The sequence below is a fragment of the Staurois parvus genome, unplaced genomic scaffold (assembly GCF_062004578.1).
Source record: "Staurois parvus isolate SC_StPar_1 unplaced genomic scaffold, SC_StPar_1.0 ptg000347l, whole genome shotgun sequence".
In the NCBI taxonomy this organism is placed as follows: Eukaryota; Metazoa; Chordata; class Amphibia; order Anura; family Ranidae; genus Staurois; species Staurois parvus.
In genome coordinates, this window is record NW_028318143.1 from 4,551,479 (window position 1) to 4,570,050 (window position 18,572).

Sequence of the window (18,572 nt, forward strand, 5' to 3'; positions counted from 1 at the left end):
TACCAAGCAGCCAGTCAGTTACATGACAGGAAGTCATATTTCCTCCATACCTGTAAGTATTAGGTATTCCAGAGTTGAATAAGAGTAATGTTTGGCTGGGGAGGGAGGTATTAAAGTGATTGTAAATCATCACCTTGTAAAACAACCCCATTCATTGTAAAACAGAAATGAAAGGCAAAACATTTGTGTATAGATAGAAAAAAACATTATAAATAGATTTTTTCTCTTTTTAATAAGTGATCCCATTCCCTCTCTTTTTAGCTGCATAAGAGCTAGGGGAGGAGAAACAGCAGCACACTGACCTCCCACACTGAATGGCTGTACAGTGAGGGGAGGGGGGGGTCATGAGAAGTTTGACCTTTGGAGGAGAGCAGGCTGAGTTCCCAAAACTGACCACGCCGTGCTCTTATGCCTAGTGTAGTCAGTTTTTAATAGGAAAGCAGAGGGGCTGGCAGGAATATCAGGGATTTTGCACAAAGGAAGCAATACAAACAAAACAGGATTCTTTTTCGTACAAGTACATGGTACAGCAGGCACATATCAGGAATATGAAATGTTGGATTTACATGTTCTTTAAACGGAAACCTGTTGCTTTGTAGTGCAAGAGCAAAGTACATGTTTACTATACATAAACCTTCAACCCTCCTATACTTTATAGCCAAGGAAGCTGTCTTCTTTGCCTCTGTTTGATCTGCAGTTGCCATGGTGCTGCATATGTGATCAGTTATGACTTAAGCCATTTGCTGGCTTGAAAGTTCAGGTGACAGTACAAGCAATTGCAACAGGTATCATTCACAGCCTGCATTGAAAGTAACAGTTTGGGGAAACAATGAATTTGATGGGTTTGATTCCACCTTAAAAAAAAAAATTAAGAGAAATATTGGAACTGCCATTGCTGACCTCCTCCTAAAATGGTAGTTGTCAGCTGTTACACTGACCTACTGGATTTAACACTTTATGAGTCACCAATGCAGAAAATGTATATCGACCAGGAAATCCAGTCAGAAGACTTACTCGACACACTTGTGTGTGAACTTGGGCTCCTGATTTAAAACAATGGGGTGGATTTACTAAAGGCAAATAGACTGGGCACTTTACATGGGCAGTTGCACTCTGCCCCAGAACTTTATAAATGATATTTGCAATCACATGCCTAATCACATGCATGGATAATTTAAAAACAAACAGCATTTTTGCTTGCACATGATTGGATGATGGAAGTCAGCAGAGCTCCCCCTCATTTATTAAGCTCTGGAGCAACTGCACTTGCAAAGTGCACAGTGTGTTTGCCTTTAGTAAATCCATCCCATAGAGTCAGCATGAGACCCAGGCATTTACAGAATACCGAGGCAACAATGGTGGCCTCAATGTTTCTCTCAGGAAAGGTTTCCTTTAAATACAATGATATGTCCTAAAAGAAGTAGGAGAGGAGGACATGGAGCATAAATGAGTTGAAGCTTACCTAGAATCGCAGAAACAGCTCCATAGCCCTTGCCCATGACTCCAAAGGAGACGGTTAAACACTCGGTTGAAACTTCGGTACAAGTGTAAACACTCTACGTCAGACACCTTCCAAATTCGCTGAAGGACAGAGCGGATGTTTGTTCTCACTATATCCAAAATCTAGAAAAAGAAAAGTAAACATTATAACCAAGATTTATACATAGTAACATCATAAGCAGGCTTAAAAACATACTAGAGTACAACATATTTGAATACTTTTAGTCCTGTTAATAATCTACAACAGGGGTCGGCAGCCAGTTGATTGTGGCCATGTAATGGGTACATCTCCCCTCTGTGCTCTCCCCTCCCCCTATTCAGACTTCAGATCATAGTGGCAATGTGAATGTTGAAGGAAGTCCTAGGCTCTTCCTCAGCTCTAATGTGACATATGACATAGCCGAGGGACACCTGGGGGGGGGGGGGTTCCCTCACTCTGCTGGAGCTCCTGCACCTATAGTCTGATGAGTGCATTATTACAGAGGAAGGAGGGAATTTGTACTTACAATTGACCCCTGCACTCTACATAACTTACTACTGACTACTGCACTCTATGCAACTTACTACTGACCCCTGCACTCTATGTAACTCACTATTGGCCCCTGCACTCTACATAACTTACTACTGACCCCTGCACTCTATGTAACTTATTATTAACCCCTGAACTCTCGTAACTTACTACTGACACCTGCACTCTACATAACTCAATATTGACCCCTGCACTCTACATAACTTACTACTGACCCCTGCACTCTATGTAACTTACTACTGACCCCTGCACTCTATGTAACTTACTACTGACCCCTGCACTCTATGTAACTTACTACTGACCCCTGCACTCTATGCAACTCACTATTGACCCCTGCACTCTACGTAACTTACTACTGTCCCCTGCACTCTACATAACTTATTATTAACCCCTGCACTCTACGTTACTTACTACTGTCCCCTGCACTCTACGTAACTCACTATTGACCCCTGAACTCTACATAACTTACTACTGACCCCTGCACTCTATGTTACTTACTATTGACCCCTGCAGACTATGTTACTTACTACTGACCTCTGAACTCTGCGTTACTATTGATCTCTGAACTCCGCCTTACTGACTGCTGGCTCCGTTTGTTTAATGTGGCTTTGCTAGGTTATTTTCTTAAAAAAAAATGTGCTGCATCCTTGAGATTTTTGATCTTTTCCATGTTGTTCAGGCAGATCTCCAACTCTTAGGGTTGCCAACCCCTGTTATACAAGAATCAAAAAACTAAAGCTGGCCATACACTGATCAAATTATTGGTGGTTTGAGATGAATCAGCTTAAATTCACTCAGTGGGTGTCCTGGTGGCCACCTCCCTCCAAACATCCCTCCACTGAAAAATCAAAGTGGCTGGGAGGTAAACTGTTGACCAAACAGTGATTGCATTCAATTCAGTCCAGCTGTGACCACCAGTGGGAGATCAGTCCATCTGCACTGTTAGTGTGGACAGAGGAACCTGTTACATTTTTTATGTGTAGCCTGCAGATTAAACAAAAATAATCTATACATGTATTGCCAGATTAGGACTTTAAAGAATAAACTGCCTCTTGACCCAATTAATGGCTGTCACGTACATTCCATGGATCAATCAGCTTATTACATTCCATGCTCACTTTATGAAGCAACTGGGTAGCACCCCTGCATGAATTCAGAGAAGCCAAAAATTCTTTCTGGCACAGATTCAATGAAGTGCTGAGAAATTTCACTAAGGATTTCTGGTCTATGATGACTTGACAGCATGGCACAATTCCTGTGGATTTGTTGACTGCATGTTCATGATAAGAATCTCCTTTTCCGCCTCATTCTATACAGTTCATGCTGTGTATGCCAATTCTAAACCTACTGTCTGTTTGTCTCAAGATTAAGATTAGTCAGAGCAGGCAATGTTTTCCCAATTTTCAGTTGTCCTGTATTGGTGATTCCGTGCCCCCCTTGTACCCCCCATTCTCCTGTTCTTCTGGCCTTCTGCTGCTGCATCCTCTTCTACAGACTATGAATTCAGAGACCAATTATAGAGAAAGTTTACTGGATTTTGGAAGGACAAAAGTTAAGTCAATATAAAATTTTTTACCTTCAAGTCATTTTTAAAGTGACCATCACATTTAAACACACATGCTCTCCCTACCAACTGTACTAAATGAGAAATCTTTATTATTTCAGGTACTTATATAGCTCAGTCAATTCACACAGCACTTTACATTTATATTTACACTTTACTGCTAACTCTGACCTACAAAGCCATTCACAATGCCGCCCCAAACTACATAACTGACCTGATACCCAAATACTACCCTACCCGTGCCCTCCGCTCCTCACAGGACCTCCTACTCTCTAGCTCCCTGGTCTCCTCCTCCCACGCTCGATTGCAGGACTTCTCCAGGACTTCACCCATCCTCTGGAACTCCCTACCCCAATCCCTCAGACTGTCACCTACCCTCCTCACCTTCAGGCGCACCCTGAAAACCCTCCTCTTCAGGGAAGCCTACCCCAACCTCACCTAACACCCGACCTCACCTAACGACTAACCTCCTCCACTCCTCCCACCACTCCATCCCCCACAGCCATCTCCTCCTGTACCACCTTCCCCTCCCTCCTAGATTGTAAGCTCGAAAGAACAGGGCCCTCGAACCCCTTGTGTATTGTATTGTTACTGTCTTGTCTCATGTTCTGTCCCCCTTTGTAATGTACAGCGCTGAGCATACCCTTTGGCGCTATATAAATACTGTATAATAATAATAATATTGTACATTCACATCAATCCCTGCGATCAAGGAGCTTACAATCTAAGGTTCCTAACTCACATTCATACACAGGGGCAGACTGACCATTTGGAAACTCGGGCACTGCCCGAGGGCCCGGGGTCAGTAGGGGGCCCCATGAGATGCCCCTGGTACCTTTTTCATAGGCTTTTTTGAGTTTGGGCAAGGACACAGGGGCCCCATGATCCCCTATTGCCCAGGGGCCCCATGAGTTGTCAGTCCGCCCCTGTTCATACATACACATACTAGGGACAATTTAGACAGGAGACAATTAACCTAAAAGCATGTCTTTGAAGTGTGGGAGGAAAGCGGAGTATCCAGAGGATACCCACACAGGCACAGGGAGAACATGCACACTTCAGGCACGAAGTACCGTGGGTGGGATTCAAACCAATTATATTTGGATATTTTTAAATTATCCACTACAAGGTAGACTATCCTGGGTCAGCAATATCTTAGATGCTACAAACACCTTGCTCGGTACTGAAATTTATTCTAAGGCAAAAGTGTTTTAACCACTTGCCTACCGCTCACTTTTACCCCTTCCTGCCTGGGTCAATTTTCAGCTTTCAGCACTCTCACACTTTGAATGACAATTGCACAGTCACGCGACGCTGTACCCAAACTAAGTATTATTTTTTGGTTCTAACTAGAGTTTTATTTTGGTGGTATTTAATCACCACTGGGGTTTTTATGTTTTGCTAAATTAACAAAAAAAGGCCAAAAATTTTGAAAAAAAAAAGCTTTTCTTTGTTTCTGTTATAAAATTTTGCAAATAAATAATTGTTCTTTATAAATTTAGGCCAAGATGTATTCTGCTACCTTTCTCTGGTGAAAATAACCCAAAATCAGTAGTTAATATTTAGTCTGTAGGAAAGATATAGAGTTCACAAACTATGGTATATATCTGAAAATCTATCAATCCTGAAGCAATGACGGTCAATCTAATTTCTTGAGGCCCAAAATGTCAGGACAGTACGGATATCCCCCAAATGACCCCTTTTTGCAAAGTAGCCAGTCTGACTTATTTGGTAAGAGGCATGCCGAGTTTTTTAAAGTTTTTATTGTAATTTTTTCTTATAATATTTTGGAAAAATCAAGAAATTAAAAAAAAATTCACAATCATCATATAACTGGTGTGGCGGTGATCAGTACATCACCGGGAATAACGAAAGTCCCGCTCGGCCATCATTCTGCTATTGGCTGGGCAGGAACAGGTTAAAGCATATGTAAACCCTCATCTTTTAAAGCAAAACATTCAGTTTAGCCAGTTTGGCTCCAGAGCAATTTTTTTTATTTTTTGCATACATGTAAAAATCTTAATTTTTGCCAATAAAATCACTTAAACAACCAGAACATCATATATTTTCTGAAAGCAGAGACCCTGTATAATAAAAATGTAATAGTTGCAATATTTTATGTCACATGATATTTGCGCAACTGTTTATTAAACGCAAATTTTTAGGAAAAAATATAATAAAATAAATTTTAGTGCACACACTATAATACCCATTTTTGGTTAAAATATATATGATGAGGTTGCATGGAATAAATAGATACCAAACATTCCATGTCTGAAAATTGCGTGTGCCCGCGATATTGCCAAAACCTACAGTGCTCAAAAATTACCATAGGTGACACTTTAAATGCCTTTACAGCTCATCAATGTAGAGATTACTAGGAGCTCTTATGCTGGAATTATTGTTCTCACTCTGACATTCACAGCAATATGTCACACCTGTGTTTCGAACGCGGTTCACATACGCATGCACACCCTGGGCTTGCGTTTGCATTTGCGCAGGTGTGCAGGGCAACGGGGGTTATGGGAATTTTTTTATTATTTGAACATATTATTTTATAATTTTATTTTTTTAATTTGTTTTTACTTGATTGCTATCACAAAGGATTAATAAACCCCTATGGGCAGATGACAGGTGCTCTTTATGGAGACTTTAGGGGTCTAATGGACCCCAAAATTCTCCCCTGCCCTGCCCTTCACACCATCTATCCACGCACAGGTCAGCTTGGTTAGATGTGTCGCCTGGATGGACTGGCCAGGAAAGGGTGCATCTGAAACAAGAAGAGACGTCACTTCTGGTTTCATTGTTTACATGTGAGATCAAGGCATGGCTACTGCAGACATCAGCTTGTGATTAAAGGCTCAATCTTTGGATGTACATAGTACATCCAAAGAGCTGAACTGGTTAAAATAGAAATGAAAGGCAAAACATTTTTATAAATACGCTATTCTCCTTTTTTATAAGTGATCAAATTCCCTCTATTCTCAGCTGCATAACAGCTGGGGAAGGAGAAACAGCAGATACTGATCTTCCCAGTGATAGTCTGTGCAGGGATGGGGGTGTCAGGACAAGTCTGATCATTGGAGGAGAGCAGGCTGAGTTCCCAGCACAGCTAGAGAACTGACCACGCTGTGCTCTCAAGCTTAATGTGGTCAGTTTTTAATAGGAAAGCAGAGGATTTCACACAAAGGAAGCAAAGAGAACAGCAAACTTTTTCATACAAGTACACGGTACAGCAGGAGCAGGGGACACATATCAGGAGTATGAAACGTTTGAATCGAGTTTACATATCCTTTATATTATGCATCTTTCTCAATACATAACGTTTGATCAAAACTGAATCTCTTTTATGTGCTGAGCTGCAGCCACATGGCTGGTATTATTTGTGTTAATGATCATGTGTACCCACAATGGGTAGCCAATGAATTTATTGCCAGATTTCAATTAAAGTAGTACTAAAGCCTAACATGTTGTATAGTAGTATTTGATCTGTTTGGAGCGCTCAAACAAAAATCAATAAATATTTGTTTTCAAAATGTTTATCAATGTTTACAAATTATCATCTTCACTACTGCAGCCTCCAGGTTCCTGTGTGCTGCCTCCAGGTTCCTGTGTGACACCTCCCCAAAACCTGTGGTTGGGGGGCGCACTCTCATCACTGCACAGGAGTCTCCCTGATCCTCTTCCTTGGGACTACCTGTGCCATAATAACCCAGGCCACTGCATATGTGCGCCCTGTCAGCTTCACGTGACTCTCTGTGCATGTTGGCGAATGCATCGTCATTGGATTCTCCCATTCCCATGAGCCAGGGTTGAAGGACCAGTGAATTTTGGAACAAAGTGATCTTATCTCATCCCCATTGTGCTACTTGAGTTCTGCTTAGGTGTCGATCCTTAGTGCGTTCCCCACACTTTCTTAACTCTTCCGCGCCGAATGCACGCAAATATAATGCCTCTCGGAAGCTGGGCCTTGGCACTGAGGGGCCACATATTTGCGTACCCATTGTAAACAGAAGATGTGCCCTGCATGCTCCCGGCACATATACCAGCGCCTCACAGAAAGGTCCCAATTGCTACTTGCGATTGGGAGCTTTCCGATCATGTCACCACTGTGACAGCTAATCACATGACCCTAAACTCCACTTGCCTCCTGGCGTCACAAACACCTTAAAGAGCCGGGAGGCATCGGTGCCAAGGGGTTATTAGATTGCTCTAAGGGCCCTCTCCAGAGCGGACATGGTCTTCAGAATCCTATAGAAATTTACTGTGGTGGTGGGGAGGGTCCAGACTAGCATATTGGGGAGGAAGGGTGATAAGTGCACTTAGGTTCAGAGTGTTCTCACTCTTTATGCACAGCCGAAATGTTTACTGGCATGCATTCACAGTTCACAGATTCACACCCCCTATGAATACGTGCTCGTGCATGAAACGCATCAAGGAGGAGCTACAGCGTCGTGACGTCACACCGCCGGCACCACGTGGGTCCTGGCGGCCATCTTTTGGAATCTGGTCAGTTATAGCTATTTTATCCCTTTCTGTTCATTGTTATTGTGTGGAATAAACTACCCATTAAAAAAAAACAATATTATGCTATCGGCCTCCTCTTTCTGGGGCTCCTTTTGGAGCTTTCACCACCCACAGAGCAGTTGTGCCAGTGCTGGAAGTGGAGACTTGAACAGTGAGGGACCAGACCAGACCTGACCTTTTCCACCTTAAAGGGACCTCCAGGTTACTGAGAGTGATAGTCTCTAAATGCGCATATTGATTGCGCATCTGGTGATTGCGCAGTCTTTACCATTTTGGACACATCACCACTATACAGGATAAGACCACCAGATATTGAAGATCATCACAATCTCCTGTGCACTTTATTTTGGACTATATAAGGATCAATCATTGATTTCTTGGCACCTGACACATTGCCAGTCACTATATAGTGACATACTATATCACTAATTAGTCACTTTATTGCATTGTTAGCACTTTATCACTGGTGTCACTTTATACAATTGCCTGTTTTTCATATGTGTATATATGCAAAATATTATTTGTGAGTGACACTATTATATGGTACCACTAAGTCACCTGATTCTCAGTAAGCACTATGTCACTTATTGTTCTATAAGCTGAATCCTTTTATTATATATGATTATAATTTCTTAGTGCTACACCTCTTTTTATATGTACAGTTCACAGATTGTTTACTTTAGCTCCAATTGCTCTTCTAAGCAGGTTTCAAAATGATATGAAAACTAGTACGGCACACTCTTGCGTAACACCCAAGACTACAATCTATTCCAATAATATGGAAAAATTGTTCCGTTTACTAAACAGTTACGGATGGATGAAAAATTAGATGACAGTTATGGTCCTTCTGGATACATTCAATCATCCCAAATTAATTGCATGTGGCTTGCCTGCCAAACAGCGATGGCAAAAGAGCAGGCTGGGATATGCTGTCTCGTGTGGCACTCAGTGAGGTTGTGTTACACTTCAAATTAAACTGGAATCATTCCCGAGTTCCTGGTGGAAGGCTTTAGTCTTCTTTACCACTGACTCATCTAGAGAAAAATATATTTTCAGCTATAACTATCAGGGCCGCTTTAAAACAAGCCATACACATACGAAGACCGTTGCCTGATCAAGTTGCTTCTTGGCTGGATCTGCTGTCTATGGTAGAAGCAGAGAACGACCTGTCAAACTGAGCTGAAGCTGCCTTCCCTCACCTCCAAACTTTCCCCCTACTCCACTCCAGGGCTGCTGTTAGAAACCATATGGCCCCTTACAGCCAACCTGACAGGGCCCCCCAAACCACAGGTGCCCTTACAGCCATCCAAACAGGGCCCCCCATGCCCACAAAAAAACACAGTTTACTATGCTTCAGGTATGAATGAACACAGTGAGTGATCGGTACCGATTACTTATTGTGTTCATTCAGGAATGGAAGACACTGGTAAATTACTGGAACTGATCCCCTGCATGTTTCTCTCTGCAGTAGCTTAAAGGCAGCTGGGGGGAGGGGGGACGGGGCTGCTGCAGAAAGAGCCTTAAAGGGGATTGGTTCCAGTAATTGCCCCATTCACCCTTCCTGCCCACATCCGATTCACCCAGCTGCCTGGGCCCCTCTGCAGGCCTGGGCCCCATGCAGGAGGACTGGTGGTACCCCCTTATCCATGGCCCTGCTCCTCTCTGTTCAGTTAAGAAGAACTAAACAAACTAATGTAAATATTTCCCAAAACAGTTACATTCATACATTCATGCTGTGAATGATAACTGTCACGGTTGCTTGTGCTCTGAACCAAACTGTCAAGCCATAAAATGGCTGGCGTTATAAGTGATCACATGTGCAGTACCATGGCAAGTGCAGATCAAAGAAAGGCTAAGATGGCAGCTTGCTTAGTTGTAAAGACTGGAAGTGTTTAGTCCCATTTTAAAGTGGAACTATGGGCAAAATGGGCCTCTACATGTCTTCAGTTTCATCGCCAACATATTTTAACTCGCTTCCTCTGAAACTTGGTTGTCCTGGACCCACCAGGCTGTGACAGGTGGTTTGGTGCCATTACAATCTCCACCTTGTACAGCCAGCAACAATGCAGAATGGCAGCCGCTTGGCATGTGACCTGGAAGCTAGCGAAGATCACTGGAATAGCAGTGTCTACTACTGTGATTTCCAGCATATAGAGGGATCCCACAGGTATGGTATATGAATAGTTACATTGGTCTGAGCTGGACCAATGGAGCTATGGGAAAATGCCATACCTGTAATTCTTCTTTAATAACGTCCCAGAAAAAGCATGCAGTCAGCAACATCAAAACTTGAGTCTGCATGCTTTTCCCAACGTCAGACACTCAGATCATACTAAAGTCAATAGGTTAGCATGATTGTCAGGTTACTGGCATTTTTGAAAGCTCAACCACAAAAGCCTACAGTTTGTAAATGTTAAAGTGGTTGCAAACCTCTGAAATGCAAAATGAACAAATTATATCCTTCTATATAGTGTATCGTGTGTATCCAAATTCAAAGCACCTAGTGTGATTTCTCTCTGCTTTGTCCTCCCCCTGTTGTTTGCATGAGTTACTTCTGATTGTGTATGCCAATGCCAAGCAATCTCAGGGGACAGCGTTGCACCCATCCAGCACACAGCCTGTGACAGCTTCAGCTATGCATGTTTCCCCACCAGACTGTGTGTAGAGAGGTGTGTCTATTCCCTCCACTCAGGTCTCAGATTACACTAAGCTTTCCTCTCCATGCTGTACAGTGTGGGATATCAGATCTCCACCTCTGCCTTCTGAAGCTCAGAAATGCTGTGTAAATTCTGGACTTTGAACAGATGTAGGGGAGAAAGTTCTGTAGATAAACAGGTACAACCTGTGTAGCAAAATTTGTTTCATCTCTTTATCACCTGAGGCCAGCCAGTTCACTAGGTATATGTAAGGTTTTACCACCACTTTAATATAGATGTAAATATGTAAGTTAAAAATTGAATCTCATAAGGCAAACTGACTGCTCTGGTTTTTTATAGGACATATCATAGCTCTTTGAAGACTCATAAAACTGTTAACACTGATTTACTTCCATGAGAACTGGATGGAATAAAATTGAAATTAGTGTGCATATAATGTGACCTGAACTGGGTTATTTAGGATCATGGTGACCTCATCAAAACTAGAGATCTCTTGGCTTCCCAAACCACCAGGGGACTGAGGTATAAAAATGTACCATTAAAATACAGACATGAAATTTGCAATATCATAGACACTGTAAAAAAAAAGATTCATTACATCTAATATGGAATGCTAGCACTGGCATTAAAATCATAGTTATACTCCGGCACGGTTAAACATATACAGTCATGGCCAAAAATACTGGCACCCCTGCACTTCTGTCAGATAATGCACCACTTCACGCAGAAAATGGTTGCAATTACAAATGTTTCGGCATTCTCATGTTTATTTCTTTTGTATTGGTATGACACAAAAAAGTAGAGAAACAAAAAGCCAAATCTGACACATTCCACGCAAAACCCCAAAAATGGACTGGACAAAACTATTGGCACCCTCTATTTAATATTTGATAGCACACCCCTTGGAAAAAATAACTGAAATCAATCACTTCCTGTAACCATCAATGAGTTTCTTACACCCCTCTACTGGAATTATGGACCCCTCGTCTTTCGCCAGCTGCTTCAGTTCTCATAGATTGGAAGGATTCCTTTTCCCAATTGCTGTTTTTCTCCACAAGGTGCTCTATGGGATTGAGATCTTGATGCATCGCGGGCCAGTTCAGTATTCTTCAGCGCTTTGTCTGAAACCATTTCCGGGTGCTTAGTGATGTGCACTTTGGGTCATTGTCCTGCTGTAAGACCCATGACCTCTGACGGAGACCCAACTTTCTGACACTGGGACCTACATTGCACCCCAGAATTTTTTTTGTAGTCTTTAGATTTCTTATGCCATGCACACGGCCAAGACGTCCAGTGCCTGAAGCAGCAAAGCAACCCCAAAACATCAGTGAACCTCATGTTTTACTGTAGGGACTGTATTCTTTTCTTTAACCACTTGCCTACTGGGCACTTTCACCTCCTTCCAGCCCAGGACAATTTTCAGCTTTCAGCGCTGTCACACATTGAATGAACAATTGCGCAGTTGTACAACACTGTCCCAAACAAAATTGTTATCAATTTTTTGAGACATATAGATCTTTCCTCTGGTGATATTTGATCACCACTGGGGTTTTTATTTTTTGCTAAACAAATGAAAAAGACCAATAATTTTGAATAAAAAAGATTTTCTTAGTTTCTCATAAAATTTTGTAAATAAGTAATTTTTCTCTTTCACTGATGTGCACTGATAGGCAACACTGATGGGCACTGCTAGACGGCACTGATATGTGGCACTGATAGGCAGCCCTGATGGGCACTGATGGGCATCTTCAATGGGTACTAATAAACTGCACTGATGAGGAGGCACTGATAGACAACACTGATGGGCATTGACAGGCATTACTGATGGGCACTGATAGGCAGCATTGATGGACACTGAGAGGCATCACTGATTAACACTGATAGGCACTGATAATCAAGGCACTGATGACCAGTGCCCTGATTATCAGTATACATGCCCCCTCTGAGGATTGGCACTTATCGGCTCTCCTCTCCTAACACACTGTAAGCATGGGGAAAGGACTGCCGATAACCGGCATGTCCTGTTTACATGTGATCAGCTGTGATTGGACACAGCTGAACACATGGTAAAGACCCTATGTCATTGGCTCTTTACAGGTGGTGATCCACTGTGACCGAGGGACACAGCACACCACAGATCGCCGTGCCGAGTACCTCTGGGGCCATGCATGCGCAGCTAGAGTGGGAGGACGTCATATGACATCCTCCCAGAACAAGAGACCTCCCACCCTTCCGTCATTTCCCAATATGGCAGGCAGGAGGCAGTTAAAGTCCTCATTGATTTTTCTGAAACAGCAGAATGATGAGTTTTACCAAAAAGCTGTAGTTTTGTTTCATCTGTCCACAGCACATTCTCCCAAAATGATTTTGGCTTCTTCAGGTAAGTTTTGGCAAACTCCAATCTGGATTTTGTTATGTTTCTGTGTCAGCAGTGGGGTCCTCCTGGGCCTCCTACCAAAACATACCTTTTCATTCAGATTGCAACATAAAGTGCGAGCTGACACAGTTGTACCCTGTGCCTGACTGTCAGCTTGAATTTGTCTGGAAGTTGATCGTGTTTTATGCATCATGCAAACAATCCTTCATTGTAATCTTTGACCAATTTTTTTTTCTTTTGCCCACGTTCAGGGAGATTAACTACAGTGCCATGAGCTGTAAACTTCTTGACATTGTTGCACACAGTGGACACAGGAATATTAAGATCTGTTCATTGATACAGGTGAGTTTAATTACAAATTACCGGAGCATCACAAACTTGGAATGCAATTATTTCATACAATTTTGAGAAGGTGCCAATGATTTTGTCCAGTCCATTTTTGTGGTTTTGCATGGAATGCGTCAGATTTGGCTTTTTGTTTCTCTACTTTTTTGTATCATACCACTACCACCAAAAGAAATAAACATGAGAATTGCAACAATTTTCTGGGCGAAGTGGTGCATTATCTGACAGAAATGCAGGGGTGCCAATATTTTTGGCCATGACTGTATAATAAAACGTGTCACACTGTCCTTCTGAATATTCCCCTTGCTGTTGTATCAAGGCCATTCCCCCTGTGTTGGATGTGTGCCAGGATATTAACATATACACACACACAGACATTGTGTATTCAACCCATTGGTTCATTGTGTCCAGCTCCATTGTTTCCATATGTGTATGCTAGTACAGCAGAATGAGTTAGGACTCCCTCACACCAGGTCCCTTGAGCTGAGTTGATCAGCTTGGTCAAAGCAGGTTCAATGCAAGGACACAGTGAAAACAATTATTATGTTTTTGTTGTGTTCATTTGTTTTGTTTGTTACTTTTTCCTTTGTCACGTAACAAAAAATGTCCAAAATTGTAAAAAAAAATTTCATTTGCAAATATTTTTGCCATACTTTGTACCAGAAGGGACACATCACAATGATGGTAAATCATATCTCCTGCGCTCTTTGGTTCTCAGAGAATAGGTGCACATACCCGTCCCCCACCCCCCTCCAACTCAGAGCCACTCCTTGTCTCTGCACCCTACCCACCTCCAAGCATCATCCCTTGGTTCCACCCCCTACACACTTCTGATTACTGCCCCTTTTAGAGAAAACAGAACAAGTATCATTCTGTGGAGTCATTTGTATGGAATTTGTTAAGGATCACAAGAGAAGCAATAAAATAGATCCCCTGCAGCCAAAGACAATATACCTTTCAGCAACAATGATCCCTCCCCAGGAACAATAGCCCCCCCCCAGAAACAAAATACCCTCCAACAAAAATAGATCTACCAGCAGCCAGCATTAACCAACCCTCCAGCAGCCAACAACAATAGACCCCTCCTTCAATAATAGATCCCTCCCAGCAACAAAAGACCCCTCCTTCAACAATAGATTCCCTCCCCCCCTCCAGGGACAATATAGCAGCTAATATCAATGGACCCCCCAAACACACCCTAGTACTCCTTGCCATTAAATATATTCTGGAGGTGCCAGAACTGCGGTCCACCTGAAAAAAAGCCCTCCCTGCGCTTATTTAGTTATTTTTTAAAAACTAAAAACGTTGGCTTCCAGTAGGACAATTTATCAAAGAATATGTAAATGTAATTTTTTTTTATTTACAGTAAAAATACTTTTTTAAAAACTAACTCTGGTCAATAAAAAAACCCCACATATTTCATTTAATTCTTGTTTTTTTTTATTTATAAGTTCTATAGAAAATAAAATATTTTTAGTACAAAAATAATGCCAACAGTGAATATAGTTTTTAAGAAAAAATCAATGTATGTTATACCTTCGTATCTTAAAGTGGAACATTTTCCATAAAAAACTTCCATAAAAAATAATGTTCTTTACCAAAGAACATACATTCCACATTAATAATTATATGTGCTGTAAATTGCCTCCAGCATTGTGCCTGTTTCTTCTTGCTGGAGGATGCCATTTTGCTGAAATACAGAGCCCCTGAGGAGCAGTAAATCTTTAGGCCACTAGCAGATTTTTGGCAAAGTGCTGAAATCAGAGAGCAACTGAGTATGTGCAGAGCAGGGTGAGACAGCGTAATTACTGAATTTTTAACAGTATAGGCGCTTATTTTTAATGTTGTACATATCTATACCTTCAAAAGGGGCTAAGGTATCCCCAAATAAACAGAAAATAAAATAAAAATGTAAAAATTCCTCTGGTTTATAAAGGGTAAGAGCTGAAGATGTTCAAAAGCTATTGAGTATGTTGCGCAGAGAAAAGATAATTTAGTTTTGCTCTGAACTCAAAAGTGATTCCTTTAACAATACTATTTCTTTTACTGGCTTCTTGAAATGACAAATGCAATAATTTATAGGTTCAATGAAAGCTTTGGTGTAGTATAACACTTTTGTTAATAATGACAGAGATCTATACATCCGACCAAAAACTGGGATGGAGGAGGAGTGGGCAGTGGGCAGTGGGATTAGTTCAGTACAAAACCTCCAAATGAGGGTCAGCTGGGAGCTATGCCAATATGGCATTTTTACTACCTCCTAAAAAGTGCAGGGGAATGGTACTTATCCATTGGTTGCCTGGCACATGTAGTATTGAACGGCTAAAGCTCTGGGGTCTCACCACAAGTTGAGAAATGAACAAGATGCTTAGGACCACTATGCTGTTGGGCATCTAACAGATAAGCATCCCTGTCTAGAGCTAATATTAATTATTTAGTGGATACTTAAAAAACCTTCAACAATGTATGTACAGAATATTCTCTAAGATATTTCTCTCTCTGTGTTGCTTTCTCTAGAAAACGAGACAGTAATCTCTCCTTCCCCAGCAGGATGCTAAATGCTTAAAGTGATACTAAACACAAACTGTTTAATTTACGTTATCCCTTCTCTTTCTGTATATGGATGATGGCACTGTATTTTATTTCATTTAAAAAAAAGTCTGAGTACCTTTTTTTTCCCTAATCTACATGCAGCTGTCACATGACCCAGCTTTTTCCCAGCCTGTCTGAAAGGAAACATAAGCAGGAGGACCTCTGCTGCTGGTCTCATGTTCAAAATTAAAAAAAAAACAGCCTCTGGGATACAGAGTAAAAATGAATAATTAATATCAATAAACTCATTTAAATTGTCATACAATTATAGAATTATAGTATAGTAAATTTCAAATGAAATCTTTATTTTTTTGGCAATAACATGGTGTGGGCAGATTTCTGTGTCAGGCTCCAAAAGCCTGTGTCTATTGTGTGTATGTGCTTAGAATAAGAAGGGGGTGAAGCCTTCATCAATCAAGATGTAATATCCCGTCCTCTGTTTGCTGGTTAGTGGGCATGAAGGAGAAGGGAGAGTGGAAAGAGAGTATCATTTTTGACTGTGTATTCACCCACATATGTGAGTCTATAGACACAGCCTGGTGTTTTACAGAATACAGAAAACAAATGCAATAGTGAGTATGAACAGATCATGCGGACCTGACAGCGGGGAGGGGGGGGGGTTATACACAATCCAATGACTGCAGCCACCTGTATTGCAGCATTGTGTATAAAATTGACAAGCAGATGGAAGCAGTCGGGTGGCTACATTGCTGCCCGATTGATTCCACAGCCCCTGGTACTGCTACAATCCCACCCCCACCCCCCGCGAATGCTCCAATCATGTATCCGGGCCCCGCTTGCCCTTCTTTCTGTGACCTGGAAGGCAACATGTGTGATGTCACTTCCGGGTCACCGCTGTCACTTTCTCAGCTAGCACAGCCCAGAAGCAATGTATTGCAATGCAGTCTGCAGTGCAATACATTGAGTGGAGGCCAGAGGAGACATGAGAGTTCTTTAGACCCTGCATGTCTCAATAAAGAGAACCGGTCACCTACAAATCATCCCATAAAGTTACTGCCAAGCACATAAAATCCCCCCCCAAAAAAGATTAAGGCCCCCCACCCCCACATATACACATGTACAAACATGAACACACACATCAGGGCGCCTACACATGAAAACGTCGACTGTGATACACGTTACATATCGCTGCGCACGCCGGAGTGAGAGCAATAATTCTAGCACAAGACCTCCTCCATAACGCTAAACTGATGACCTGTAGGGGCTTTTGGCATCACCTATAGAAAATATAGGGTACTGAAGTTTGTCGCCATTTCATAGACGCACACAATTTTAAGGTTTGGCATGTTGCGTATCTGTTTACTTGGCGCAACCTCGTCTTTTATATTTTACCAAACGTTTGGGTAATTTATTGCGTTTGTTTGCCCTAAAATTCACTTTAGTGTGTTTTTTACTAAAATTTACCTTTGTGGTAATATCATGTGACATAAACATAGGAACTATCACTATTTTATTTTCTAGGGTGTCTGCTTTCTGAAAATATATAATGTTTTGGGGTTTTTTTGTAACCTTCAGGCTTAAAATTATTTTTTTACATGTGCAAAAAATGCTAAATTGACATTGAAAGGGTTAATAACACTTTAACAAAACGACCAAACACACATACCTTTTTCTGCTTCACAGAGTCAAGTTTTATCAGCCAGTAAGAAGCTACCTTGGGTTTGTGATATCGCCAATTTTCCATTATCTGTAATAGGCAGAAAATAAAACATTAAAGCTAAACGCCTTAAATCCACTTTGTGTGCATCACAGGGCATTGCAAACCTTAAATATTACCTTAAAAAATGAACAGTGACATTATCACTGTATTGAACATAGCCTCTGCAGAGAGCAGGGCTGTGGGAGGGGCCAAGCAAGCCCCGCCTGTAGCAAACTAGCTCATCAGAGTTGGAAGCGGAGCTCCCCTTTTTCTTTTCTTTTAGGGAAATTCCTCACACTCCCTACCCCCTCCAGTCCTGAGAGGCAAACGTTATCTCCTGACAGATGGTGTGGGTCAGCCCAGGTTAAGCATCCCCAGTTTGGTATCAGCCGTTTGTGTAAGTGTAACCTTTTTCACCCATCATAAAACAGATAATAGCTTCTCTCCCGGACTTAAAAGAGAATTGAACATTCCTCAGGTCAACTGTATGTTTCATGTCATGGATTATGAAGCTGTTAGTTTTAACTGAGAGTCCACTGACATCCTGGCCAACATATTGTATTGGGCAGACGCAGAGCCACCCCCCCTTGCCGGGGGGATTTTAAAAAGAGACAGGATAGCAAGTCTGAGAGTTAGAGTTGTACACAGATCTCCCAGCTAACATCTAAGGAGGAGATAAAGAATAATCCTGCTCTGCAACTTGGATCTGCAAACCCAGGCTAAGGGCAAGTAACTTAACCCTGTAATTTCCCTCCGAATTATCTCTTTGCTGTGTCTTTACACATATTACAAAGAGACTTGACATCTCTTTGTAAATATTT

The 18,572-nt window shown here is 41.7% G+C and overlaps 1 protein-coding gene across 2 annotated transcripts in view; it reads right to left on the reverse strand.

Moving 5' to 3' along the window:
* Positions 1-18,572, reverse strand: part of TTLL7 (tubulin tyrosine ligase like 7) — a 289,604-nt gene that overhangs the window by 52,132 nt on the left and 218,900 nt on the right. For both annotated transcript variants that reach the window (XM_089684390.1, XM_089684389.1), the window contains exons 18-19: positions 17,719-17,799; positions 1,463-1,623 (exon numbers count right to left, since the gene is read on the reverse strand). In XM_089684390.1, the coding sequence (XP_089540516.1) occupies positions 1,463-1,623; positions 17,719-17,799 (242 nt within the window). The remainder of the gene's footprint in view (positions 1-1,462; positions 1,624-17,718; positions 17,800-18,572) is intronic.